The following is a 23,605-nucleotide window of genomic DNA, read 5'->3' on the forward strand; positions in this document are numbered from 1 at the left end:
TTTTCAACATACGTATTTATAAATATGAACAATATTAGTCCTGTTGGGATATTTTTTTAACTGAACTACGATAAAATGTTTCTCAATTGTTGTCATCCCTTTTTACGTCAAACATTACTCCAAATGTTATTCGTGACCAAGAATGGAGTTAGCAGATTTACAATCTGAGCCAGCGATATTTGATTTACCAAATATATTCTGGTTGTGTACAATAATACTCAAATATACATGAAAGAACTGAGTGAGAATAAAATAAAAAATAATCGTAGAGTTTGTTTATTTTCTTACTATAATTATACATGTCCTTTTTAAGATATTCAAATGGTTCATTAATGATAAATTAAATCAAAAATAAGTAATTAATTTTTCTATTATTTAATTGTTGTATAAAATTTGATAATTATACATTCATACTTATAATTTTATATTGGAGTAAAATATAATTATAAGAAAAATGCTAATTAACAAATAATAATATTTAATTTATGAACCAATGTGTACTAAAATATTTAACACAATGATGATTATAATAATAAAGAAGAAAAAAAATATAAATATTTAGGCTTCCGGTAAATTAGTAGCAAGAACTCGAAATCCATTGTGATCCGCAATGTAATGAACTTGTTGAAGCAAACCATTAGCATCAATATAACTATAAGCACCCCTTGTAGTTCCATCTAATGATCTTGATTCACTTTTAGCGCTAGTATCACCAGCATAGCTATAATCGTATTGACCTAATGAATCTTGAGTATGATGAAGAGAACTGTGAATCATCTTATGAGGGACTGGTAATCCTAATGATGTAGAAGTTGGTATTAAAAATGCTGGAGATGTTCTTTTTACAATATAATTAAGAGTTGGTTTAGGAACTTGAATTTTCATCACTTCTCTATCTGATAATAGAAAAGGATGCTTAACCAATCCATTTGTATTACTCATCAAACTTCTTAATGAATTTTCATTGGCTTTTTGTTCTCCCAAGTAACTTCTTTCCGCCTCTGTTGTTTTACTCATTTCGCTTGTAGGTAGTAAAGAATTTTCTGATAAATGAGGTAAATTACTTGCGCGGATTCTGAATCCATTCATATCGTCTGCTGTGTAGGCAACGCTTTGTAAAATACCATTTGCATCAATATATGAATATCCTAGACAATTATTTATATTAACGAATTAATTAATCGTTATTTTAAATGCTTAGTTATTATTAAATAAACTTACCTCCTTGAGTAATGCCATTTAATTTTGTTTCCATTTTTGAATGGTGCGGACTTTGGAAACCATAACGATAGTAACCTGTACCGTCATTGCTTTGATGATGATATTGTAAATTAGATAACACTGGAGAACACGTTGCCAGGCTCAATGAGCACCAAATTAAAATTAACTAATAACAAAAATTAAACAAAATCAAATAAGTTTTGAATTAAATTAATTTAATTTTTTATAAAATAAATTATTAAAAATATTTAAAGACTTTATTTTAACACTGACAAAATTTAAAATTATTTTTAATAACTGCCATTTTTTTAAATTCAACAAATACACATGTTTAAATAAAAATAAATGATAATTAATTAATGAAATATATTTATTTACTCACTTGAAACATTGACGATTAATGTTTATATTAAAATCAGTAAGCAATAAAATGATGATGAATTAATCGATGAAATGAATAAAATAATAGTAAGTAGGAGAGTGAAAAGATGTTGAGTCCGGCGTAATGCATCTTCTTATATAGGATTCTCCGGATGCGCAGCCGTGTGCGCGGGCCTTACTTCCCTCCTCTTATAAACAGTCCTCAGGGCAGTTAAGAAGTTACTGGTGGGCCCTATAGATCCCTCCCTGACAAGTTCGTGACTACAAATCACTAGGGATTTGATTTTTAGCTCGATAAATCATTGTTTATTACTTTCAGCACGAGCTGCCGCATCGACATAATAGTTTCGAACCAATTTTTACATCTTTTAATACATTTCGTGTTTCATACAATAATTTGTATTATTTTTTTTATTGATTATAAAACAAATTATATCGAATTTTTTAAATTATTACAACATTTGTGATATTTTAGTCATTCAAAAAATTTAATAAAAAAATTAACCTATAATTATTGCATAAAAAGATAACCTTATTTTTATTGTTAAAATAAAAGTATCCTCATGGCTGATTTAATGATAGTGAACAATTGATCATGTAGGTGTCCTGCGTTGGATTTGACATTGGGATTATAAAAATATATATGTCAAATACAAATTCTAGTATTAATATTAAAAAAAAAAAATTTCTCTTAAAAATTATTTGCTTTTTTTATTCATGATTTATAACTATGACAATAATTATTCATAAATTTTGATGTTCAAAATAATATAAATTTAACATTCAGAAATGTAGAGTTTAAAATCATCAAATCCCTTGCATCGTTATTTTACTACAAAATCAGTTTTACGCCCACATACTACCAACCATGTAACTTCCCTTACTGATAAAAAAGGGGAACGAGTTTTGCTAGAACAAGAGTACATGCCAAGTCGTTTATGCAAGGTATCTGCGTCAAGTATTTATATGGAGCTATGAAGATCGCGCACGAGAGCGTGAACATTCCAGTGAAACGCAGCTTTACATACCTTTTGGGATATAGTTTCAAGTTGTAAGTTAAACGATTTAATCTTTATGCTTGAGTTCATTGCCATATACACACGTCATTGGAATTTGGATTTTTTATTATTTCATTTTTATGCAATACATTTTTCTCGTTATACAATTACTGTCTAGACACTATGAACTGTACTCGAAACATGTAGATGTAATAATTGTATAAAAATATCAATATAAAATGATGGTCATTATCAAAAGTGATCATGTAGTTGCTATGAATATATATTACAAATCCAACACGTCTTCCATGTTGATGTTTTAAAATGATAAACTTTAATACTCTATGTATTTATTTATATGTTTAACAAAATAATAAAAAAAAAAACAATCTTATGATTGAGAATAAATAAAGAGAAAACTTGGTTTAGTGGAGGTGTGTTTATGTTGAGTACATATATTAAGCTATCATGAAGACCACGCCTACAGGTATATGTTAATTATTTTATCAGTATTGACTATATAAAGATGTCAAATTATACTTTACTTTTTTTACAATGAGCAAGCTAATATTTTTTTATTATCAGCATCAAAATAATCCATTTTATTTCATTACTAATATCTTTTTTTGTTGATACGCTAGAGAAATAGTTCAAATATCTTCCGGCTCCACTCTCAACTTGAGTATCTCACCATTTCTTACAACTGTCATGATCAAGGATGATGACTTCTCTAGGACACTGTAGATATTTGAAACTTCAATAACAGGTTCATCATTCACATGCGTTATTATATCACCAGCTTTTAAACCTCCACTAGGATTTAAAAATAATTTTTATTATTTTTATAATAAATAAATATAAAATGTCAGATTAATTTTATTGGTATAAATAAACTTACTTGAATGCAGGTGATCCGACCATTACTTTCCAAATTAAAACTCCGTGCCTGATGTTAGAAGGAAAATTATTATGTCTCTGTTGTAATTCGTAAAGAATGCTAGGAGTTAGAGTTAACATTGTTATTCCTAAGTATCGACGTTTGACGTGATCATGAAGATTTTTGTGATCAGTAAGACCTGGAGATAAAAATAATGATGAATTATTATTTGTAATAATCCTTTAATTTTTTTTCTAACTAACTTAATCTCCATTACCTTTGCCACTCCGACGAGCTTTAGTTTTCTTTAAGAATTCTTTAGCATAATCAATAGGTATGGCGAATGATATTCCAGCGGTGACTTTCATTGAATTTATACCTATTGCTTCACCGTTTAAATTCACTAAGGGTCCACCAGAGTTTCCAAACTATTAAAATGAAACATCAATAAATTTTAATTACGTTTTATATTTTTAGTTCGCAATGTTTCCAAGCTTTTTAATACAGAAACACTCACTGTAATAGCAGCATCTGTTTGGATGTAACCCATATGCTTATGATGCAAACCTAATTCCTCGCTTTGTCTATTTGCACTGCTCACAACTCCACTCGTAATGGTATTGCTCAGTGCAAGAGGAGACCCTATTGCCACAACAAATTCACCCGGTCGAATATCAGCTGAACTTCCAAGTTTCATGACCGGCAAATTTGTCTGATGAATATGACATCATTTCAGTGGATCATTGATGATTATTATTTAATCTTTTATGTACAGATTTTTAAATAAGAGATACAAACCCGATTAATTCGGACAGTAGCTAAATCACTATGTAAATCAACATCTTCAACTTGTCCTGTGTAAGTGGAACCATCATGTAATTTGACCTATAATTTAAATTAATTGTTGTTACCAATCTTCTAGGTATTTTTTTTGATAACAAAATAGTTGTATTTAATTTACCTTAACTGAAGTCCTTGGTTTATTAATCACAACATGAGCATTTGTAAGAATCAGACCATCTTCACTAACAATAAATCCAGATCCATTACTAGTTGTTGATGGTTTACCTGTAAAAAAGTCAATCCTATTCTTTTATTAAAAAAATATCAAACTTTTTCTTTTAAAATGAAAAAAATTAATTATAATTTGTATTAAGTGTATAGAATATATTTAAATATATTTATAAAATATAATTTGAAAAATAAAAAAAAATAACGAAATTGAAGTTACCTATTATTATCCTTAATTTCTATATACACAACAGCAGGTGCTGATACTTCCACAACATCAGCTATGAAATTAAATTTATTCCTGTTCTGGCTAATATCAGTGGTGAATAAACTTGAAGCATAAATTGGCGGACATTGGAGTGTTAAATTAGAATAAAAGTCATGAAGAGTTTTATTTTTCCATTTATATAAAATATATCCAATACTCAGAGCACTTGTTATTGTGATTGTATAGGTTAAAAAATTATTTTTAATCGACTCATATTTTTTTCTGTTATTATTATCATAAGTTTGAATAGTTTGATTATTTTTTGAACAAAATGAATTTATAAATACAGTAAATTGCGAACATGGTGTCACATTTTGCTTAAAAAAAAGATTTTTAATTAATCGAGTTCGAGGTGCAATCATATTTATTTGTGTTATCAGACATTCAAAACTCTACTGTGAGTAAAGAAGTTTGAAGAAAAATAGTTTATCTACTGCAGAAAATTGTCTTTTATTTTAAATTCACTTTTTCAATATTTATATCTTTATTTATAATATTTAGTGATTACAGAAATAATGACAACAAATAAAATGCAAACATTTTTTAACCAAAATTTTTATCTTTTTTTAATGGTTCCGATTTATCATCAATTATTGGTCTTCAAATTCATCGTCATATCAATAAGAATAGTTTTTTTGCTCCATTGATTGCAGATCATCACCGATTTTACATGAAGAATCTATGTGACAACTCTCTGTAAATTAAACAAATTTTTTTAGGTTACTAATTATTCTTGTCATCCAGTATTTATGTTGATAATTAAAAATTAAGATGATTATTTTTCGAAATATTTTATATTACCTTGAGAACAACAGATATTATTAGCAGCACATCGAGCAGTATTATCTCGACACATAGCAAATCCAGCAATACAAGGATGAGAGTATAAATTTTCTCCTCGACATTTATAAGTCTCTGAGGTTCCAATATAGCATCCGATTGTTGATCCACAGCAAATATTGGGTCCAAAACATTGGCCTTGATCTCCAGGTCCACAGCTCATACACTGGAAGAATATATTTTCGTTTAAAGTTAAATTGACAGTTTCCGAAAGCAATAATTAATTTATCTAAGCTTGGAAAATATTTGAATTAAATAAACTAACTTACTTCTTTGATAAAACTATGCATTGATAACAATGGACTTTCTCCACGCTTTCCACCACGTGGACAATTGGTGATCAAACACGCCAAACTGGCACTGATTAAAATAGCAAGTGTTATTAATTTATATATCATCGACATAGTTATCTTTTAGGCCAGCAGAAAATGAAAAATAATTCTTGATGTTGCTGACTAGACCAACTAGAGCATACTGTAAAATTTATCACTGGCGGATGTTTTATATCACTCGAGCTTGGATCATTTGAATTCTGACAATGTTTTGGGCAATGGAAAATGGATAAACCAATACAATAAAGCACTCTAAAGATTATGAAAATTATTCGATCGTTTGAATGAACGAAAAGAATATTCTATAGGATTTGTTGTGGTTTCTTTTTTATGAAAGAAACATTTCCATGGTATAAAAAGAGAATGATATCACAAGGATAAACTTTCATTTTTACTCTTCAATTGATGATTATAAACCACGGAATAAAGGTAAAAAATTTTATTATTAATCTTTGGCTAATAAAGTCAAGTCAAAGAAGTTTTTTTTTCTTCTTATTACTGACGTCTTCAATTCGATGTTTTTTACGTTTTAAACGTGATTTAGGTAAGCTCTTTTTTGAGTTTTTATTTATCAGATCATGTTTTGTAGTATCTAAAAAATAAAAGTTAATTATTTAACATGAATTGGATGAGTTGGTGACCAATTAAATGTTATATAAAGCACTTCATCTTACCTAATTGTTGAACAATTTCACAAGAATGATTCTCCAAAGCACAACGCTGGCATACTTCACAGTGTTTCCAAGTTGGTTTGACACATTTTTGGCATTTATTACAATGCTGATACTGTCTTCCATCTTTCGAAGTGCACTCTTTACATTTTTTACAATGTTTATTTTCAGCTGACACCCACCGCAAACATTTTTTGCAATACCTGTAACCATCTTTCTCAGGAAGTTTTAACAAATGCAAAGGAATATTCGTAAATAATCTGACAGGAGATCCATATTTTCTTCCTGTATTTGATTCTGTTATAAACAGAGGATGATTATCATAATCAACTTTATAGTCTGTCATCCTTAAATTTTTTAATCCACCATCAATATCAGTAGGGTTGGCTTTAAATTTCATGATTGATTCCATGAAATAAGGAAATATGAACATTATTTTTAGTTCATCCTCTCCTAGGGATTTATTCCATTTTTTATGTAAATCACTTATTGTCCTTAATGTTTGAGAAATAAACTCTACTCTACCTCCGAAAGGTGGATCACAGATTAGAAGAATATCTTTACCATTATTCTGGGTTAGAAAGTCTTTAAAAACTTGTTTGGATTCGTTTTTGAAGAAATAATTATTGAAGAGATTATACCAACAGTATTCAAGAGGTCCGAAGAAATTATGCTGTACATAAAAAAATATAATTATTAAGAAAATTCATTGTTTATAATTTAAATATTATTATCTTTATAATTGAAATACCTACAAATCTTTTATCAAAATCTAGAAGAAGGCTAGACACTTGTTCCTTGTAATGTTGAGTTAGAAATTCATGAATCCTTGGGGCTCCTATGCACAAAACATGTTTAATACCTTGATTTAAAATCATATCAACAATATCAACAGTAGCTTTCGTAGAAAATAAATATTGTGCTTCTTTTTTTGCATCAGAAAGAGGTCGCAAAAATGTTGTAGGGTTCATCATTTGATCATCAGTTAAATTAAATGTTAATTCATGATTGGTATGCTTGTGGCTATCATTGCTAGATAAAAGTTCTTCACATGTATGACAATAAAGTCTTTTATCTGGCGATTCACATAATAATTGATTAAATCTGATGAAGCATTTTTGATGATTGTAAGATTTAGATAGCTTTTGAAGTTGCTGATCCCATAATTTTTTTTGGGACAATGTCATTTGTTGATCTTTTTCTAAATAGAAATTACATAATTTCCTATCTCTACAAGCTGAACAAGCATAAAAATATTTAATTTTGTTGTCATTATACGTCCTTTGAAATAATAAAGTGGGTCCTAAAAGAAATTATTTGATTATTGAGGTTATCCTAGCCTTAAAAGAAGGTAGTTGAATAGAAAAAAAAATTTTAAATACCGTGGGCACATTTAGGATGTTCACTGATATTAGAATTCAAAATCCCTGTTATTTTTTGTTCATTGATAATCATTATTGATTATTGTATAGCGAAATTATAAAGATTAAAATAAAAATATATGGATTTGTTTGCGTTTTTAATTATTTAACATACAGCCATGCTTCCAATTGATCATTCTGACATCTTGTGTCGATAAATAACATTAATCAGATAGGATTTAAAAACTATTTACAATGCATTTTAATTATTTTATTAAAAAAATTCGATACTTAGTAAATTATTTGGTTAAAATACAAATAAAATATTTTCATTTAATAATTTACTAGGTTATAAAATCAATAACATCACTTAGTGGAATGTTTTACTCCAAAATTTTATTGTATTTGTTTGAACCATTAATTTATCTATTAATATTTTCTATAAATTACTTCAACTCTTATCGCTTAACTTCTCAGATTTCCGATGTTTTCGTGTGTCTGGTTTAATTATTAATTTATTCCCATGAAGACAAGGTGGTTCTTTTTCATTTTTTAAATATTCTGCAGCGAGTTTACCATTCGATAATTTCACAATTGCTTCTCTGTAATAAATATAAAAAAAAATTAGTTTTGTATTGTTTATTTACTGTATTAAATAATAAAAATATACATACTTTGTATTGTGTTTATTCTTTTCTTTATTGATAAATGCTGCCGTGCTTACTTCACCAAAAGCTTCTTTCAAATCATCGATGGTTGATTTCATATTGATATTACAGACGTAAAGTCTAGAATAATTATTTATAATAAAAATTAGACAATAAATTTTATAAAATAAAATAACACTGAAGAATACTCACGTTCGAGTTATTTTTGGAGAGGGTGAAGGTTCAGGGATAACAAGTTTTTTATTTGGTTTCTTCATCAATTTTCGTTTAACGTAAGACTTATTTATCAGACTAGCGTAAACTCTTTTTCCATTTATAACCTGTTGTTTCACATGTTCTAAATTCTTCATTTTTTCTTCTACTGTCGAAAAAACAACATGACAATTCCTTGATGATTGTCGAAGCAATCTTACTTCTACAGGGATTGGAAATAATTTTTGCACCTCGTCTGCATTATGAATCGTATGTGGTAAACGAACGTAAAGTGTTTTATCACGTCTATCATTATAATCATCAAGATTCTGATTTACTTTAGTTTTCATTATTACAAAATTTTTTAGTAATCAATCACGAAATGTACCAAAACAATATAAATTTGATGAATGTGTTATTGTGATTCTTTAATAAAAGGTTATGGTTCTCCAAACAACGTGGGTATTGAACTAGGACTCAGGAAGAAGACTGAGTCACTCACCCCCTCTGCCTGAATAAAAAAGCAATTTTATTATCCTTTGTTTTAGATCGATCAGTTATCATCAAAATATTCTCCAGAAAACAAACTTTTATACTTTACCGACGATTCACTTTACTTACCAACCGTCGATAATTTTCAGATTAAAGAACAGTTGCTATAGCCAATTTTCCCTCCAAAATCTCAAAACAAATTTCTTCATATTCTCAGTGTTTTTCCTCAGTTTTTAATTCAATAAACAATATATTTATATGGATTATTATTAATATTTGTTCATTTACATTTATTCTATGATAATTTAGTTGATTAAAATCAATGACTTACGCACACTCCTATAAAGAAATCAAGAATACTTTTTGATAACAACTTCATAGATATATTTTCAAGAAAATGTGGTTAATCACTGTGCGTTCTTCTAAGAAGAGGCTTATCAATCAACTATAAAATAGGACAATCAATTACAACCTGCAATAACATCCAATTTTCGCTGACTGTGTTCTAAAAAAATAGGTTATGTTCTGAAAGAATATATAAAACTCTCCAGTAGTATTACAAACTCTATATAAATATCTAAAAAAGTTGATAAAGTTCTCAATTATACAACTATCATCCTTTTAATTATTGCCTAAAAATAGATATAACTATATATTGTTTATTATTGTAAAAAAAAAAAATTGAAATCTCAATTCTGAATTGTTGATGTTGTTGCACCAACGTTCCTACTTTCCCAACACTTCACCGGTATAGAGGAAGAAGACGGCCGAGTAAGAGAGAATGAGAAAATAAAGAGAGAAAAAGGATCTTGCGTTGGCATTTTATTTTGATGTCTACAGTCAGTTGGCTACCGTACGTTGGCGTCATTTAAGTGTATTAATCAGTAAAAGGAAAAAGAACGAGTGAGCTAAAGTGTTCAAAGATATTATCAAGTACGTAAATTCAACAATTATATATTTAACAATTTTATCTTTTGTTAAAACTAATTTTATTTGCATATTTGCATTCATAAATATTCAATAGCATTGACGGTTCTCGTGGACTGACCCAGAACTCCGGTATTAAAACGGCGTCGTTTCAACGCATGAAAAAACATTGATTAATTCGGGTCGATATGAAACGGAGTACTGTACATATGTAATTCCAACGGCATTTCTGGATCCCGCCTACTAACACAATTATAAACTATACGGATAGCAAAATTCCTCGTACAAGAGTCGAGAGTAAAACGAGAAGCTTTGGTAAGGCCGCGTGGATTAGGTCATCGTATTACAGCATCCCGGGTGTTCGTTTTGTTATTCTCTCCTGCTGAGTCGTAAGTTTTACACGCTTTCTTTCGTATCAAATTTTTGCGAATTCTTCCTCATCTTGCTATTATCATCATTAGAAAGGTTAAATATCAAAACTTGACAGAATTTTATAATTGTTACAGTGCACAAGTGAAATATAAATGGAATATTAACATCAGAAAGTGATTATTCGCATTTTAATTACTTATGTTTCAACTTCTCACACTATTACTCAACAGACGTCTCATTATATTAAACAATAATCTCCAGTTAATTCTATAAGATTTCTTCTATTCAAGGAGTGGCATTTCGCGGTTATTGCTTTCCGTTTATCTTTTCTTATCATATTTTTTTTCCTCCTTATCTTCTCGACTTTTTATTGATTTTCTCGTTATTATGTTTTTACAATAATCTTACTTAAAATCTTACGAGCTAACTTATTTCTCCGTAAGTATGAAATATAGATTTCAAATAATGTCAATGTTAGTGTGACATTGACGATAATAAAAGTTTTCGTGACAATTCATGGAGTTTGTTTTAAATTAGCATTTATTAGTTCTACAGCTATAATTAAAATTTTTAATTGTTATTTATGCGTTAGTAGGCTCCATATGAAGAGTTATTATTTTATTATTGATTTTAATGACAATGTTAATCATAGTGTTTCATGATGACGCCCACATGCATCGTTTCTATTTTCACCAGTCCAACTATTTCAATTTTAATTCAATAACTGTCTTAGAGTCACATCATTTTGATAAATAAATATTTTTAATAATTCATTAACAATCAAAAGATCTAATTAGTTGTCGTTATTTTAATTACTGTTATCTTTTAATTTATTAATGAAGCTTTATTTCGTCTGGTTCATATAGATAACAAACAAAAATGGAGCAAGGATTTCCTGGACAGCACACCACGACAACAACAGTCACTACATCATCGACAACACATCAACCAAATGTGAGATTCGATCCATCCTACATCAGGAGTTTACCGGGCATGTTAAAATGTGCACAGATGGTAAGATATTTATAATAGTCATTTATAACTTGAATCTAATCAAGTGAAATGAAAATAAAAATGATAAAAGTAATATCAATAAAAGATAACAATTAATGATTCAGAACCAAATAATGTATCATCATATTGATAAGTTTTAAAATACCACAAAAATTAAAGTTATACATTTTTTCAGGCTCTAAATCTCTTGGGATTTATTTGCATCACTTGCTCCGCATTTGGATCTCATAGTCGTGGAAATTGGTTCAATACAGTAGCCATGCTAGGTTTTTGGTTCACTGGAATTCTCTTGGGACTTTATTTATTCCATGTAGTGGAGAAATTTTATAGGGTACCATGGAATAAAATAGTGAGTATATCAATGATGTAATTGATTTGATATTAAAAAAGAAGGTGATGATGTGGTTTCATAATTTTTTTAATAGATATATATTTTATATTATAGTTGATAATAAATTAAAAATACCATGTTATCATCTTCACTTGTATTAATTGTCGTCAACTTAATGTGATTTTTTGTTCAGTAATATCAACAAACTTAACACACTAATCACATTTTAATCGTACTGATAAATTGAATAATATTAATACTTCAATCACAATTATATTTATATATCATGAGTCATAACACTTGAACCATCATTTTCATACTCTCTTTCTTTCATATTTTCATTATGTTTAACAGTAAAGGGAATGAAAACATGCTCAGGTACGTAAGTCCACGTACAACTCCGGTTCTGCAATTTAATTTTACCGACACCAGTTGAAAAAATCCAGGTTTTGAGATTTTTCAAACATTTTTAAGTAGATACAGATTGGATTTTATTTCATTATTATATTCCCTATTCCATCAATGAAACCAACATTTTGTTGGATGTTTTCACATTGAAACATTAGTCTATGCACCACTCAACAAATAATATGCTCATCAAGTAGATAAGCCTATTATATCAGATATCAAGCTCCAATTAGATTGAATAATTAACTCTTTTTTACTTCATATATACTTTATACATAAGCTGTTGTTTGTTCATACTTTTATAAAAATTTTTAAACGCACAGAAATTTCTTGATGCCTCTTTAGAGCATTTGATAATATTTATTCTGATTGCTAATGCGCTTTTAAATGCATTGAATAATTTTTCATCTATTTTCTTACACAACTATCCACTTTCTAAATTCTTTATTTATTACAGGAATTCATTTTCTGCGCGATTTGGAGTCTGTTTTATCTCCTGGCTGCTTCATTAGCTGCTGATTTTGCTCGAGGAAGAGAAGCTTATGGTGCGGCTGCAGTAAGTATTTTAATTTATTTCTTTTTTTTTTTTTGAGGGTTGAATAGTAAAATTTTAACTGATCTCATCTTAATTTAGTTCTTTGGATTTTGTGCCCTGGGTACCTATGCTTTTGATGCCTTCTTGAAATTCAAAGCAATAAAGAGTGGAACTCCAGCCCAAGGTCAACTACATGAAAGTACTAAACAAGTATCGACTGTAACAAGTCCGGCTTATTAATGGCATATCAAGAAGAAGGAGAACATAAATCTCATTCATGTTCATCATATCCATTCGACATATTATGTATACCTACCTCTACATAAAATCATAATCAAGTGTCTAAATTATTAACTATATTTGTCAGTTGCTGTAAATTTATAGATTATATAGTGCAGTTGCCTATGCAAAATTTTTTTGCGTGCTATTAGTGGTGTTGATAGTTGGATAAATTGGATTTATTAAAGATTCAATATTAGAAAAAAAAACATTAACTCATCGCGTAGAATTTAGATTGATACACACAAAAAAAAAACACAAAAGATGAAAAAAATTGTTCAAACTTTGTACATATTTTTGTATATTTATGTGCACGATTAATCTATATTTTGTATTTGCTAATTTTGTTGCACGCGTATTGTGAATTTGTAATTATTTATTTTCATACTTTTGTGTTTAATTCATACGCTTATGCAAAGAGGTATACTTTTATATGTTTCTCTCTATACCAAGTCATAATTTTCTGTTCATTATATTGATTTTTCATGATTCAAAAAGTATTAAGGAGATAATATATTTTGAATATTGCTTGTAAGAACTGCTAATTTTACAAAACTTTTATATTTATGAATGAAATATTCATTACAAAACAACGATATTTATTTATAAATAATATTCTAAATAAAAATTATGTCGTTAAAGTTTGTAATATAATTGGGAATATTCTTTTTCTACATTACTAGTATTTTAATATTGTTTTTGTGTGTTTACTTATTTTGTTTCGAATTTGTGTGTGTTTAAAAATTATTTAAATCTCTATTGCATGAGTTTCAATTTTTATAATTTTAATACTTGATACAAGTAATTAAATAATAAGTAGAAGTAATAAATGTCTAAATGCATTAACTATTTATAAAATTTTCATTTGTAGTGCCTCATTAAATTATATTGAGAAATTTATTATGAGCAATAAATAGAACATCCATTTAAGTAAAATATATTGAATTAGAATATGTGTGGTAAATCGATTAAAAGCAATATAATAAATAGTATTATAGAATAATAGTGTAAATTATAATCATTACTCTTGCCAAGCTACAATGAAAGTTCTAAAATTATTAACATGAAATATGCAATAGAGAATTGAATTAAATGAAGGAAATCATAAATTTACTTACCTTATTTTTGTAAAATTAATTATTGTATATTCCATAAACTTGTTATTTAAATGGACCAATACCATTACAATGCAAACAATACGTATTGTGTATACGAATTGATAATAATTAAGTTACATGAGATGAATTGATGTATTATCACGTTGCCTTGTATGTTTATCGAACATTATAATTACTATTATTAATATTATTAAAAAAAAAATTATTATTATTATTATTAAAAATACGTACGCATTAACACAGTGAAAAATAAACGAAAAATTGCCTGAGGAAGGTAAATAAATTGTTACAACAATAAAAAAATGTGTAACAAAAAAATTTAATTTCTGTAAAGTGGCTGAGGTCTACGTCCTTGTTTTTTACCCATATTTGATAAATCAATTGTTTTTCCATTAGGTAAGACTAGTTTGTTTTCTTGATAATCAACAAATCCACTTTCTTCTTCGTCTTCTTGTTCATCACACTTGATTCCCATTTCATATGAATACTCTCTCTTAACTCCATCTAAATCAATGTATCCATATTTGCCACGTGTTATACAATCAACACCAATAATTTCTTCTTTGTAAGATCCATCATCATTTTCGTATCCCCAAGTAATAGAACCGTCATCATTATCCTCTCTCCAACGACGAATCGCTTGTGCTACAGGTTTCTTCTCACGATACCCAGCCTTTTTATTGTACGATTGTTTGTTAATTGACGGCTGCTGATACTGTTGCTTCACTGAAATGTGAACTTCGTCGTCTTCTTGAATAGGCTTACGCAATTTAACTGGCTTCTGTGGGCGATATTGAACTGGTGGAATGTTTTCATCACGAGTTGGTGGTTGAACTGGTTGGATAAAAGTGGGATTCAAATTTGGTCTGAATTGAAAGATTGGTTCCGGCCTGGGTGTTAAGGGACTAGATAAGAGATTACTGGGTTGTTGAGGAAATACTTGTTGAGGTTGAGGTATCACTACTGGATTCAGTGGTTTAATGACAGGTGAATTAGCATCTTCCTCTTCCTCTTTACTTTCTTCGTTAACTGGTTTTATAGGCTGGTCTCGCTGTAATTGGGGCGGCGATGACGGATTTTCTGGTTTTATTAACGGAAGTAATGTCGGTTTTGGCCGAATTGGATTAAATGAGGAAATTTCATTCGCTTCTGATGCTGGTCGATTCCTTAAAAGATGAGAAAATTGTGTTAATTAGATTCGTTATCGTTTATTCAATCGTTTATACTGAGAAAAAAATTATCCAAAGGTATTTTCTCATGGAATTAATTTAATTAGTCTGTAGATTATTTACGATATAAAATTAAAATTCTTTACTTTTGATTAAATATCTTAAAAAAATTTAATTTTTCAAATCAAAAGACATATTCTGATAATTAAAATTGAAGTGCTAATGTTACAATGCACTGTTTCATCAAATTTTTCTCAGCATTGAGCAAACAAGAACAGTAAATAATTACTTTAATGCAATAGGACGTCGTATACGTTGATTGTTGATGCCTGATGGTGGTCCAACATTAGATCGTGATGGCTGTTGACGCGGGAAAAAGCGCGTCGATGTACGTGAAATTGGTCCTTTTTGAATTGGATCAGAATTTAAATCTGGAAATTGTGCCCAAACGACTTCCACGGCACATATCAATAGCTATGGACATAAAATAAAAAATGGTTATTTTACTAGTTATTATAATAATCATATACCGAATACTAGATCGACTTTCCTTATGCATATAAGCTCATTTAAATTTCTATACACATGGAAAAAGTTAAATATATCCTTGGCACGTGCTATGAACCATTTATATCACTTTCTCTTCTCTCTTACTTATACGTTAATGTAATCTTGGATATTCAATTTAGTAACCGCACCACATTCCATTTAATTCCTATCTCCTTGTCATGAGCCAATGAACCTTGATGTTGGCTCGTATGACCGAATATAAATTAATCGATTGAATAAACATAACACTTCCGGATTGGATTGGAAAAAAAATAGATAAACGTGTTTTGGAGTTAGTTAAAATTCATGAAAAATTGTCATAACCCGTTGATAAAAGTGAAAGAAAATAACACACATTTCGAGTTAAAAACCTAGTGAGACGTTAACCGAATTAAGTTGGACAAGGAGATGTGAAAATCGGTTACTTTCTCTTTCGGTCACGCAACAAATGCAAAAGTTTATTTTTTTTAGATATACTCCCGATTCGCTCATTTAACAAGAATAGTAAATAATTTATACTCGAATAATTATGAGAGAACTAAATAACTTGAAATGTAATTGATACAAGATTAAGCATTTAAAAAAAAAAAAACAAAACGAAAGAACTAGATGATGTATTACATCATAATCTAGTTTGGTATAATGTCTCTTGCCATAATTATTTAATTGCATATTTCACAGTGTCACGTTATGCTATTTAATTACTTTCATAATTTTATCCAACAAATTGGTTATTTTTCACTCATGAAATAAAATGATTATTTTTGCTCTGAAAAGTTAATCAATAAAAAATGTTGAATTAGTAAATGAAAATTTTTGAATTAAAACTTAAATAAAATAACTAATTTAATTAATAATTAGGATTATTTTTGGATATTAGGTTTTGATAAACTATTAAAAAAATACCAAAAAATAGATACTTACAAAAAATTTAATTGGCACAATCATGTCTTTCACGCAGTGTAAGACTGGGTGTGGTGTGTTATGTCGAACTATCTCGAGCAGCTCCCCGTCTCTGAGTTCTTATACCTATATCCCCGTTAAATTGCTAAAGGAGTTGAAGTAGAGACCAACTTTCCTTCAATTTATAAGAATTGTAGAGCACGATGCGTGCAGGAAAATCAAAACCACTGTAGAATAACAATTGTATTAGTATAAGCACAATTCATAAAAAAAAAATTGATAAAAAAGAATATATCTAGAATCTTCTTCTAGCTAATTATTCCAAAGTCCTGTTTGCTATAAAGCTACTAGTTTGACTTACCAACTGGAATGCCGGATTGTTTCTGCTTCTTGGAGATCTTGGTATGGTAGTACTTGAAATGGTTAAAAAAAAATGTCAGAATAACGTTGTACGCAACATCTACACCATCAGCATCACATTTGCAACCACAGAATTATCTTAATGTGGTTTCTTGGCAATATATGCAACACTTTAATTGTTAATCTGTGGGACAAAATGACTAAAAAGCCCGAGGAAATAGTCTTATTTCTCCCGCTAACTCAATGCCATCCCAAGGTCACGGTAATTGACATCTTGCGATCACTCTCCATATACCAGATGACTTGTTTCTTCCGTCCATATTACCATTACAATTCAACAATGAGATACTTCTGGGATGTTTAAATATGTGTGGATTATAAATTATTTATTATTTTAAAGGTCATATTGACTTGAAAGGTAGTCGAAACGGTATATTAATTCCAGATATTAAAGTGATTATTTATCTTGAATTACTGTTTGTCTTGGTGTGGAGAAAATTCTAGTCATTTTACTGAGAATTCTAGAACAAGCAAAGACAGAATTATGTTCGTAAAATTAACATAAAAAATGGAACTTTTTAAATGTCTAAAGAAGTGAAATTTATTAATAACAAACAATGACTTTCAAATTTTTACATTATTTGCTATCATGAATTATTTATATATAAAAAAATGTATCAAATACAAATGAATAAAATATTATTCTGAATATTACTTATTTAAAATATTTATCAAATAATTCAATGAAATAAAAAGTAACAAAAATTTCTTACCTACAAACAAAAAATGCAGAATTGCAACTTGACTGCATTTTTTACTAAATGCTGCATATTTTTCCTTTTTCGGTTATTCATTATCTTATCGTGTTGTGAAATATTTTTAGCAGTTCTTTGAGTTAATTTTCTAGAAATATAATAAAATTTACTTTATTAGTAATATATTTTGTGAAAGAAAAAATTTATTTTGACTAGAGAGAAATGTTGTTCTATCCAGTTTTGTTGAATAAATAATGAACACAAAATTTGTACCAATTGCATAATATAATCAGCATTTATCATTACGATTATAAAATATGAATATCAAAAAGGAAATTACATTAGATCATTTGACATAAGTTGTAATAAATATGTACGTAACGGTCAAGGAGAAAGTTAATTGGTATTAATAAACAAAATAGCTAAAAGTGAAAATATTTTTTAAGGATCCATTAAAAGCCAATTGTTCCATAAAAAATGAAAATTATGCTTCATCAACTATTAACCTACATCACATGAATAAATGTAGAAATCTTCAAGCAATAAAATCGTTATTAAAAAAAAAATTAATCCAATTCTTTATTGTTTGAGTAAATTTATTATATACCTAGATGTGCAAGAGAAAAGAAGCAAGTGCACTTGGCTGTCTTGCGGATACCATTTTGTCTCACCTGCCACAAATAGTCGTTACAACCCAACAAAATTGAGTATGAGAGTGCATAGAACAAGGCAATAGTGTGTGAACCGGCATCCGTATATTAATGCAAGCAGGTGTGGCGCTTTGTGTGTTACCTCATTTCATTTTTTTCCTCCCTTTTTTCTTTCTTTTCTTCAAAGAATTTCGAAGTATTTTACCATAGTAACTTCCTATTTTATTTAAACGTTGTTGAATTGTGAGAATAACATCAGAAGATATAACATATATTTATCCACATTTCTTTGTTTCAGTTGCTCAAATTTTGCAATATCCTAAAAATGGTTGAAATGCTATTAATTGATAAATCATTGAATTCATACTTCAATTCAATGTTTTTCTACATTTTTTAACAAATACTTGAAATAATAAATTCTAAAATATTTAACATTTTAATAAATGATAAAAACCTTAGTAATAAATTAACCTAAAAAATATTTAAATCGGTATCAAAAGAAGACCTTCAGTAGAGAAATAAAATGAAAAGTTTTGAAGAAAATAACCATCATTTGGATTTTCTTGAAGATTCGCAATGAAATAGTGGATGTGCAGAAGAATTCAGGACTCACAGAAGTTAGCCAGACAGATGATTTTGCCGAGAGGTTGAAACTGCCCCTGTGAAACCGGTTCCCGCGTTTCGCTTTTTCACTTTTTTTATTTTATTAATTTTTTTATTCTCCCAAGCCAAGCAGTCGCTGAGGGCGGCCATCTTTCACCCCCACTATGAATTCTTGAAGAAAACAGGGTTCATGAAGTGGCCACCATGGGAGAACGCCACTTCATTAGTTGTTTCTTCTTCTTGCAACTGAAGTTTTTTTTTACACCATCATTCCTACCAATATATGAATACTGTATGATGAGAAATATCATGAAAATTTGTTTAATAATACCATAGAAACATACGTGATATGTTGAAAGCTTGCGCTTGAGTTGTTCAGCTGGAAGTCAACCAGACGGAAAGCACGTTGTCAAGAAAGTCAAGGGGAAAAATGTAGTCAAGGTCGCTGGCATGAATTTTGCCGGCATACTTTCCAATTCTCCTTTCAAGGGCTCCAATGGTTTCCTTCTTCTTATTCTTATTTTTCTTCTTCCCCTACGTCTCCTTCTTACTTTACTCATAGCTTCGACGCCGGCTTCCTTTTCTACCCTGGTCAGCCTACACACGCGCTCTCGATCGTCGTCAGTACTGCGCTTCACGTCTTGACTTCAAATACATTCGAGTATTTATTGCAGCTTGATTACGTTTAGTTCATCACTGATTCAATATAACCATTAATACATCCTTCTTCCAACCACATTGACAACAAACAGTGCTCGCCAACAAAATCGTGATAAATTGTGTAAAAATTTGGACTTATAAAGCCGGTAAGTATTAAAATTGCAAAAAAAAAGACACTTTGAAATATATGTATATGTTCTTTTAAGACTCTCTTTATATGCTATTGTTGATAAATATTTGCTTTTAAATCACCTATTGATTTGATATTGAAAATAAACTTCATTCTGACTTTCAGATCAAGGTTATATGAAAGTGAAAATTTAATGGAAAGCGAATAACACATTTTCGCATCTTCTCTATAGTTATTGTAATTTTTTTCAACTTTACTGAACCATAAAATGAAACTTAGCGTTCCATAGAAAAATTTCTTGACTGATTATTTTAACAATAATTACTGTAATATGACATCAAATTAACAATAATTATTCTTACGAAGTAATTTTCTATTTAAATTACTTTTTTTTCTGTGTAGTTCACAAGGATAGAAAATATTTATTTAACGCTAATAAATGTGTAAGTATTTATATGAATTTTTTCAACATACGTACAAAGAATCCTTAAGGCTCGGTGGACAACCTTATCTGGCTGCTACACAGACTCCGGTCAAGGTCGTACGATTGGCGTTCTTTTTTGCACGTTCCATGATTCTACACGGTGTCTCAAGTGTAAGGACTCATCCTGAAGATTTTCTTCATCATTTCAAGACTGAAATTAATTCCTTTTAAATAAAATATTTATAAATAATTTTAATATTAAGAATGGTATTTAATAGGTCATGCAGCTTGCAAAAGAATGTAAAGCGTCAAAAATTGGTAACTCCACCACCGTTGGCGATAATTGATGTCAATGGGGTAAGAGTTTCCGCTTTTTGATACTACTTTCATCAATATCTAATACTTATTCTTAAAAATATATAAAAATTTATTATTTATTTTTAAGCCTATAATTAATTTGGTTATGAATAATTATTTGTAGTAAATTTATTGTGGATTGGAGCAATGAATGCTCCAATTCCTTTGTTTGATACTCCACTCAATTTTTTAATAAAGAAAATAAATCAATTCAATATTTACTTATGAACCATTCTTATGTTTAACGGTTTTTTTTTTTTAAATAATTGATCTTAAAATTCGCAATACAATTTTTTTTTTTCGTAGAAATAATTTTTATCAAAACTTTAACATGTGTGGATGAATAAAGATAATTAAATGAATACGTTTACATCAAATACCAGTACAGAAAACGACTCATTTTTTTTAGCAAGCATTTTTTTTGCATTTGATACGTCATTGGTGATAAAAACGAAGCACATATGAATGTTGAATATGAAGGAAAACTACTTTATCGACATTTGCAAGATGAGTTTGAAGTAGAAAAAAAATAAAAGTGATTTCCTTTGGATATACAACTCCTGGAAGTTTTATCATTTAAAAATCCTAATATATTTTAAAATTGTGACTTTCAAAGGAACATAGGAATTTCAAATCAACTGATAATATTCAGATAAAAATGTAGTAATCAGTTTTAATGGCTAAGCACATTTTATTCCTTTATTATTTAGCTTCCATTCGATGAATTAAGGACGAAAAATTTAAGTAATAAATATATTAAAATACAAAAAACATTAATAAAATATTTATACATATAAATATTTTTAATCCTTTCACCGGTTTATGACTATGGTTGATGTTTTCATGATGGAAAACATAAAGTCTTTTTATAGTTTAAACAACTACAATATAAATCGTTACATGATTGTATTTATAAATAAATTAAAAATAAGTACGTTTTTAAAATAATTAACTTCCTGTGTGGGAAGTTCAAAATTACAATGATATCTATTTTTAAAAATCTTGACGAAAATTTCTAGATGATTTTTTATTCCTTTGGTTATCAAGACTCATGCATTGTAAATACATAATTTTATCACTTTATAAAATTCCTTGATATATAAGTAAATACATATCGATATCATAGATTGCTGAATCCCATATTAATTATAAAAATATCTCATTACGTATGAAATACGATCAATGATCTAGATATTATGATCAACCGATGAAGAGCACTCATTCTCAATAGCTCTTACAATATTTTCGAACATTGAAAAATTACGTGGTTCATTTTTATCAAGCTTCGTCTCTTGCTTCTTGGCTCTTTTATTTTCAATAATCTTCGACTCATTTGAGCTGCTTGCTTCAATATATAATTTTTTTTTCAATACTTTCTTCTTTTGACTAAAGTCTTCACTCTGGACATTGTCTCCATCACTTTCGTCAGTCGATTGATTAAAAATATCATGTTTTCTACTTCTTAATATACTATTTTCTTCTTCAAGCTCGCGAATCCTCCTTTTTTTTGAATTCAACAAAGGAAGACATTGTTTCAACATATTTTCTTCAATTGTTTTTTTATCATCAGTTAAGATTTGCATTGTTGCCTCTATTTCTTTATTGACTTGCTTCAAGGTATCATGTTCTTCTTTGAGCTTTCGAAAACTTTTCGTTATTTCTAAATTATAAATCAATATTTCTATTATTTCATTTGCAAATTTAAGAGTATCATCAATCGTTTCACATTTCACTTGGCCATGGATCCATATTTTTTTCTTCCAAGTGAATATTGAATCTTTTAGAGTGAATTTTACTTCTTCATCTTGACCTAATAATTGTACTTGAATCTCCTTGATGAATTCTTCTTCAGTTTTTTTAAAATTCTCAGCTTTCTTAGCTAGGTCTGCAATCGATGTCTATGAATAATAAATAAAACATATGTTAATATAAATATACATCAATATTTACTTTTATTAATGAGATTTAACTAAATAATTTCAAACTAGAAAGTTAGCAATAATAACCTAAATTCATATATAATATAAAAATTATAAATTATAAGTACTCACCAAACCAATTAGTGGAACATCTCCATTTCTCAAAATAATTAATTTTACTTCATCCTTGCTCCATTTAACACATAAAAATAATGTGCTTTCATCGAATGTATTTACAATTTGACAAGTCGTTATTTTATCCATTTTATATTTGTTAAATAATGCTAACAATAAAATATATATAAATAATTTTAAAATTCTTTCATAGCCTTATTAACTTATTGCAAGTCTTGACAAGATTCGTTTGTTTAAAAATTAATCATGTAAAAATTTTATATACATTAGCTAAAAAATCATAAATTAATTCATAATTCTTTCATCCTCGTTTTCAACATTGCAGAAGTCGATCAAAAAAATTTACAATTGTTATAATTATTTACAAATAAGCATAGTTATTTTAGGCAAATGTTATGAGAAAATTAAATCTAATGAGCATCTTCTAACTTTATATAACTGACTCACATTCTTTTTCACTAAAAATATGTACATAATATTGCACTTCGTAATTAGAATACAATAAAAAAATTGTAAACTAAAATATGATGAAATGGAGCAAGGTGGAATTCTTGAGTTTGACGCGTAGTTGCGAAGTGCTATCGTGTCTGACTATAGCAGTACGTAGTGTAATGATGTCATCGAAATTATAATATGGGTGAAAAATAATTGTATTCTACAGCACACGTAAAATCACATCTAACGTAGGAACTTTA

General features: G+C 28.5%; 8 protein-coding genes across 12 annotated transcripts; 1 reads left to right on the top strand and 7 right to left on the bottom strand.

Moving 5' to 3' along the window:
* Positions 1–475: 475 nt before the first annotated feature.
* Positions 476–2,875, bottom strand: LOC118067426 (uncharacterized). Of its 2 annotated transcripts, none has more exons than XM_035084131.1 (3): positions 2,631–2,875; positions 1,222–1,387; positions 476–1,148 (listed from the first exon to the last, which is right to left on the bottom strand). In XM_035084131.1, the coding sequence occupies exons 1-3, from the start codon at positions 2,694–2,696 to the stop codon at positions 559–561; spliced, it is 822 nt and encodes a 273-aa protein (XP_034940022.1). In that variant the 5' UTR covers positions 2,697–2,875; the 3' UTR covers positions 476–558. The 2 variants fall into 2 exon arrangements, with proteins under 2 accessions (XP_034940022.1, XP_034940024.1); XM_035084133.1 differs by lacking the exon at positions 2,631–2,875 and adding an exon at positions 1,604–1,749 and having other exon boundaries at positions 478–1,148.
* A 149-nt stretch (positions 2,876–3,024) lies between these two features.
* Positions 3,025–5,139, bottom strand: HtrA2 (HTRA2-related serine protease). The gene is made up of 7 exons (XM_035084130.1): positions 4,709–5,139; positions 4,439–4,562; positions 4,276–4,362; positions 3,995–4,189; positions 3,755–3,905; positions 3,499–3,676; positions 3,025–3,413 (listed from the first exon to the last, which is right to left on the bottom strand). Exons 1-7 carry the CDS (start codon positions 5,116–5,118, stop codon positions 3,251–3,253), a joined length of 1,308 nt encoding a protein of 435 aa, XP_034940021.1. The 5' UTR covers positions 5,119–5,139; the 3' UTR covers positions 3,025–3,250.
* A 114-nt stretch (positions 5,140–5,253) lies between these two features.
* On the bottom strand, positions 5,254–6,035 carry LOC118067427 (neurophysin 1-like). Its single transcript, XM_035084134.1, has 3 exons — positions 5,866–6,035; positions 5,558–5,762; positions 5,254–5,450 (listed from the first exon to the last, which is right to left on the bottom strand). Exons 1-3 carry the CDS (start codon positions 5,998–6,000, stop codon positions 5,374–5,376), a joined length of 417 nt encoding a protein of 138 aa, XP_034940025.1. The 5' UTR covers positions 6,001–6,035; the 3' UTR covers positions 5,254–5,373.
* A 347-nt stretch (positions 6,036–6,382) lies between these two features.
* On the bottom strand, positions 6,383–8,129 carry LOC118067424 (rRNA N6-adenosine-methyltransferase ZCCHC4). Its single transcript, XM_035084129.1, has 4 exons — positions 7,982–8,129; positions 7,355–7,902; positions 6,603–7,272; positions 6,383–6,520 (listed from the first exon to the last, which is right to left on the bottom strand). Exons 1-4 carry the CDS (start codon positions 8,052–8,054, stop codon positions 6,399–6,401), a joined length of 1,413 nt encoding a protein of 470 aa, XP_034940020.1. The 5' UTR covers positions 8,055–8,129; the 3' UTR covers positions 6,383–6,398.
* A 205-nt stretch (positions 8,130–8,334) lies between these two features.
* LOC118067411 (uncharacterized) lies at positions 8,335–9,288 on the bottom strand. Its single transcript, XM_035084114.1, has 3 exons — positions 8,821–9,288; positions 8,635–8,748; positions 8,335–8,562 (listed from the first exon to the last, which is right to left on the bottom strand). The coding sequence occupies exons 1-3, from the start codon at positions 9,168–9,170 to the stop codon at positions 8,412–8,414; spliced, it is 615 nt and encodes a 204-aa protein (XP_034940005.1). The 5' UTR covers positions 9,171–9,288; the 3' UTR covers positions 8,335–8,411.
* Positions 9,289–9,597: 309 nt separating this feature from the next.
* Positions 9,598–13,387, top strand: LOC118067438 (CKLF-like MARVEL transmembrane domain-containing protein 4). Of its 3 annotated transcripts, XM_035084151.1 has the most exons (6): positions 9,598–10,245; positions 10,337–10,628; positions 11,478–11,625; positions 11,801–11,974; positions 12,822–12,920; positions 12,999–13,387. In XM_035084151.1, exons 3-6 carry the CDS (start codon positions 11,491–11,493, stop codon positions 13,137–13,139), a joined length of 549 nt encoding a protein of 182 aa, XP_034940042.1. In that variant the 5' UTR covers positions 9,598–10,245; positions 10,337–10,628; positions 11,478–11,490; the 3' UTR covers positions 13,140–13,387. The 3 variants fall into 3 exon arrangements, with proteins under 3 accessions (XP_034940042.1, XP_034940041.1, XP_034940043.1); XM_035084150.1 differs by lacking the exon at positions 10,337–10,628 and having other exon boundaries at positions 9,610–10,245; XM_035084152.1 differs by lacking the exons at positions 9,598–10,245; positions 10,337–10,628 and adding an exon at positions 10,908–11,049.
* A 1,209-nt stretch (positions 13,388–14,596) lies between these two features.
* Positions 14,597–20,041, bottom strand: LOC118067437 (uncharacterized). Of its 2 annotated transcripts, none has more exons than XM_035084148.1 (8): positions 19,630–20,041; positions 19,296–19,558; positions 18,704–19,001; positions 18,051–18,180; positions 17,279–17,798; positions 16,939–17,144; positions 15,755–15,939; positions 14,597–15,462 (listed from the first exon to the last, which is right to left on the bottom strand). In XM_035084148.1, exons 6-8 carry the CDS (start codon positions 16,960–16,962, stop codon positions 14,616–14,618), a joined length of 1,056 nt encoding a protein of 351 aa, XP_034940039.1. In that variant the 5' UTR covers positions 16,963–17,144; positions 17,279–17,798; positions 18,051–18,180; positions 18,704–19,001; positions 19,296–19,558; positions 19,630–20,041; the 3' UTR covers positions 14,597–14,615. The 2 variants fall into 2 exon arrangements, with proteins under 2 accessions (XP_034940039.1, XP_034940038.1); XM_035084147.1 differs by having other exon boundaries at positions 19,137–19,558.
* Positions 20,042–21,542: 1,501 nt separating this feature from the next.
* Positions 21,543–23,601, bottom strand: LOC118067444 (uncharacterized). The gene is made up of 2 exons (XM_035084159.1): positions 22,908–23,601; positions 21,543–22,754 (listed from the first exon to the last, which is right to left on the bottom strand). The coding sequence occupies exons 1-2, from the start codon at positions 23,037–23,039 to the stop codon at positions 22,044–22,046; spliced, it is 843 nt and encodes a 280-aa protein (XP_034940050.1). The 5' UTR covers positions 23,040–23,601; the 3' UTR covers positions 21,543–22,043.
* Between the last annotated feature and the right edge of the window lie 4 nt (positions 23,602–23,605).

Source organism: Chelonus insularis, unplaced genomic scaffold, assembly GCF_013357705.1.
Source record: "Chelonus insularis isolate UGA/USDA-ARS -01 unplaced genomic scaffold, ASM1335770v1 contig_383_pilon, whole genome shotgun sequence".
Lineage (NCBI taxonomy): Eukaryota > Metazoa > Arthropoda > Insecta > Hymenoptera > Braconidae > Chelonus > Chelonus insularis.

Excerpts from the sequence above, each read along its gene's own strand:
- LOC118067426 (XM_035084131.1), bottom strand. The coding sequence starts at position 2,696 with ATGGCAATGAACTCAAGCATAAAGATTAAATCGTTTAACTTACAACTT. Across the intron at positions 1,388-2,630 it reads TTGAAACTATATCCCAAAAG|TTAATTTTAATTTGGTGCTC; the intron begins GTATGTAAAGCT and ends TTTTGTTATTAG. Across the intron at positions 1,149-1,221 it reads AAATGGCATTACTCAAGGAG|GATATTCATATATTGATGCA; the intron begins GTAAGTTTATTT and ends ATAATTGTCTAG.
- HtrA2 (XM_035084130.1), bottom strand. The coding sequence starts at position 5,118 with ATGATTGCACCTCGAACTCGATTAATTAAAAATCTTTTTTTTAAGCAA. Across the intron at positions 4,563-4,708 it reads GAAATTAAGGATAATAATAG|GATTGACTTTTTTACAGGTA; the intron begins GTAACTTCAATT and ends ATAAAAGAATAG. Across the intron at positions 3,414-3,498 it reads GTCGGATCACCTGCATTCAA|TGGAGGTTTAAAAGCTGGTG; the intron begins GTAAGTTTATTT and ends TTTAAATCCTAG.
- LOC118067427 (XM_035084134.1), bottom strand. The coding sequence starts at position 6,000 with ATGTCGATGATATATAAATTAATAACACTTGCTATTTTAATCAGTGCC. Across the intron at positions 5,763-5,865 it reads TGCATAGTTTTATCAAAGAA|TGTATGAGCTGTGGACCTGG; the intron begins GTAAGTTAGTTT and ends ATATTCTTCCAG. Across the intron at positions 5,451-5,557 it reads TAATATCTGTTGTTCTCAAG|AGAGTTGTCACATAGATTCT; the intron begins GTAATATAAAAT and ends TTTAATTTACAG.
- LOC118067424 (XM_035084129.1), bottom strand. The coding sequence starts at position 8,054 with ATGATTATCAATGAACAAAAAATAACAGGGATTTTGAATTCTAATATC. Across the intron at positions 7,903-7,981 it reads ACATCCTAAATGTGCCCACG|GACCCACTTTATTATTTCAA; the intron begins GTATTTAAAATT and ends AATTTCTTTTAG. Across the intron at positions 7,273-7,354 it reads TAGATTTTGATAAAAGATTT|CATAATTTCTTCGGACCTCT; the intron begins GTAGGTATTTCA and ends TTTTATGTACAG.
- LOC118067411 (XM_035084114.1), bottom strand. The coding sequence starts at position 9,170 with ATGAAAACTAAAGTAAATCAGAATCTTGATGATTATAATGATAGACGT. Across the intron at positions 8,749-8,820 it reads TCTCCAAAAATAACTCGAAC|ACTTTACGTCTGTAATATCA; the intron begins GTGAGTATTCTT and ends TAATTATTCTAG. Across the intron at positions 8,563-8,634 it reads AAGAATAAACACAATACAAA|AGAAGCAATTGTGAAATTAT; the intron begins GTATGTATATTT and ends TATTTATTACAG.
- LOC118067438 (XM_035084151.1), top strand. The coding sequence starts at position 11,491 with ATGGAGCAAGGATTTCCTGGACAGCACACCACGACAACAACAGTCACT. Across the intron at positions 11,975-12,821 it reads GGGTACCATGGAATAAAATA|GAATTCATTTTCTGCGCGAT; the intron begins GTGAGTATATCA and ends TATTTATTACAG. Across the intron at positions 12,921-12,998 it reads AAGCTTATGGTGCGGCTGCA|TTCTTTGGATTTTGTGCCCT; the intron begins GTAAGTATTTTA and ends ATCTTAATTTAG.
- LOC118067437 (XM_035084148.1), bottom strand. The coding sequence starts at position 16,962 with ATGATTGTGCCAATTAAATTTTTT. Across the intron at positions 15,940-16,938 it reads TTGTGCCAATTAAATTTTTT|CTATTGATATGTGCCGTGGA; the intron begins GTAAGTATCTAT and ends TTATGTCCATAG. Across the intron at positions 15,463-15,754 it reads CGACGTCCTATTGCATTAAA|GAATCGACCAGCATCAGAAG; the intron begins GTAATTATTTAC and ends TCATCTTTTAAG.
- LOC118067444 (XM_035084159.1), bottom strand. The coding sequence starts at position 23,039 with ATGGATAAAATAACGACTTGTCAAATTGTAAATACATTCGATGAAAGC. Across the intron at positions 22,755-22,907 it reads ATGTTCCACTAATTGGTTTG|ACATCGATTGCAGACCTAGC; the intron begins GTGAGTACTTAT and ends TATTATTCATAG.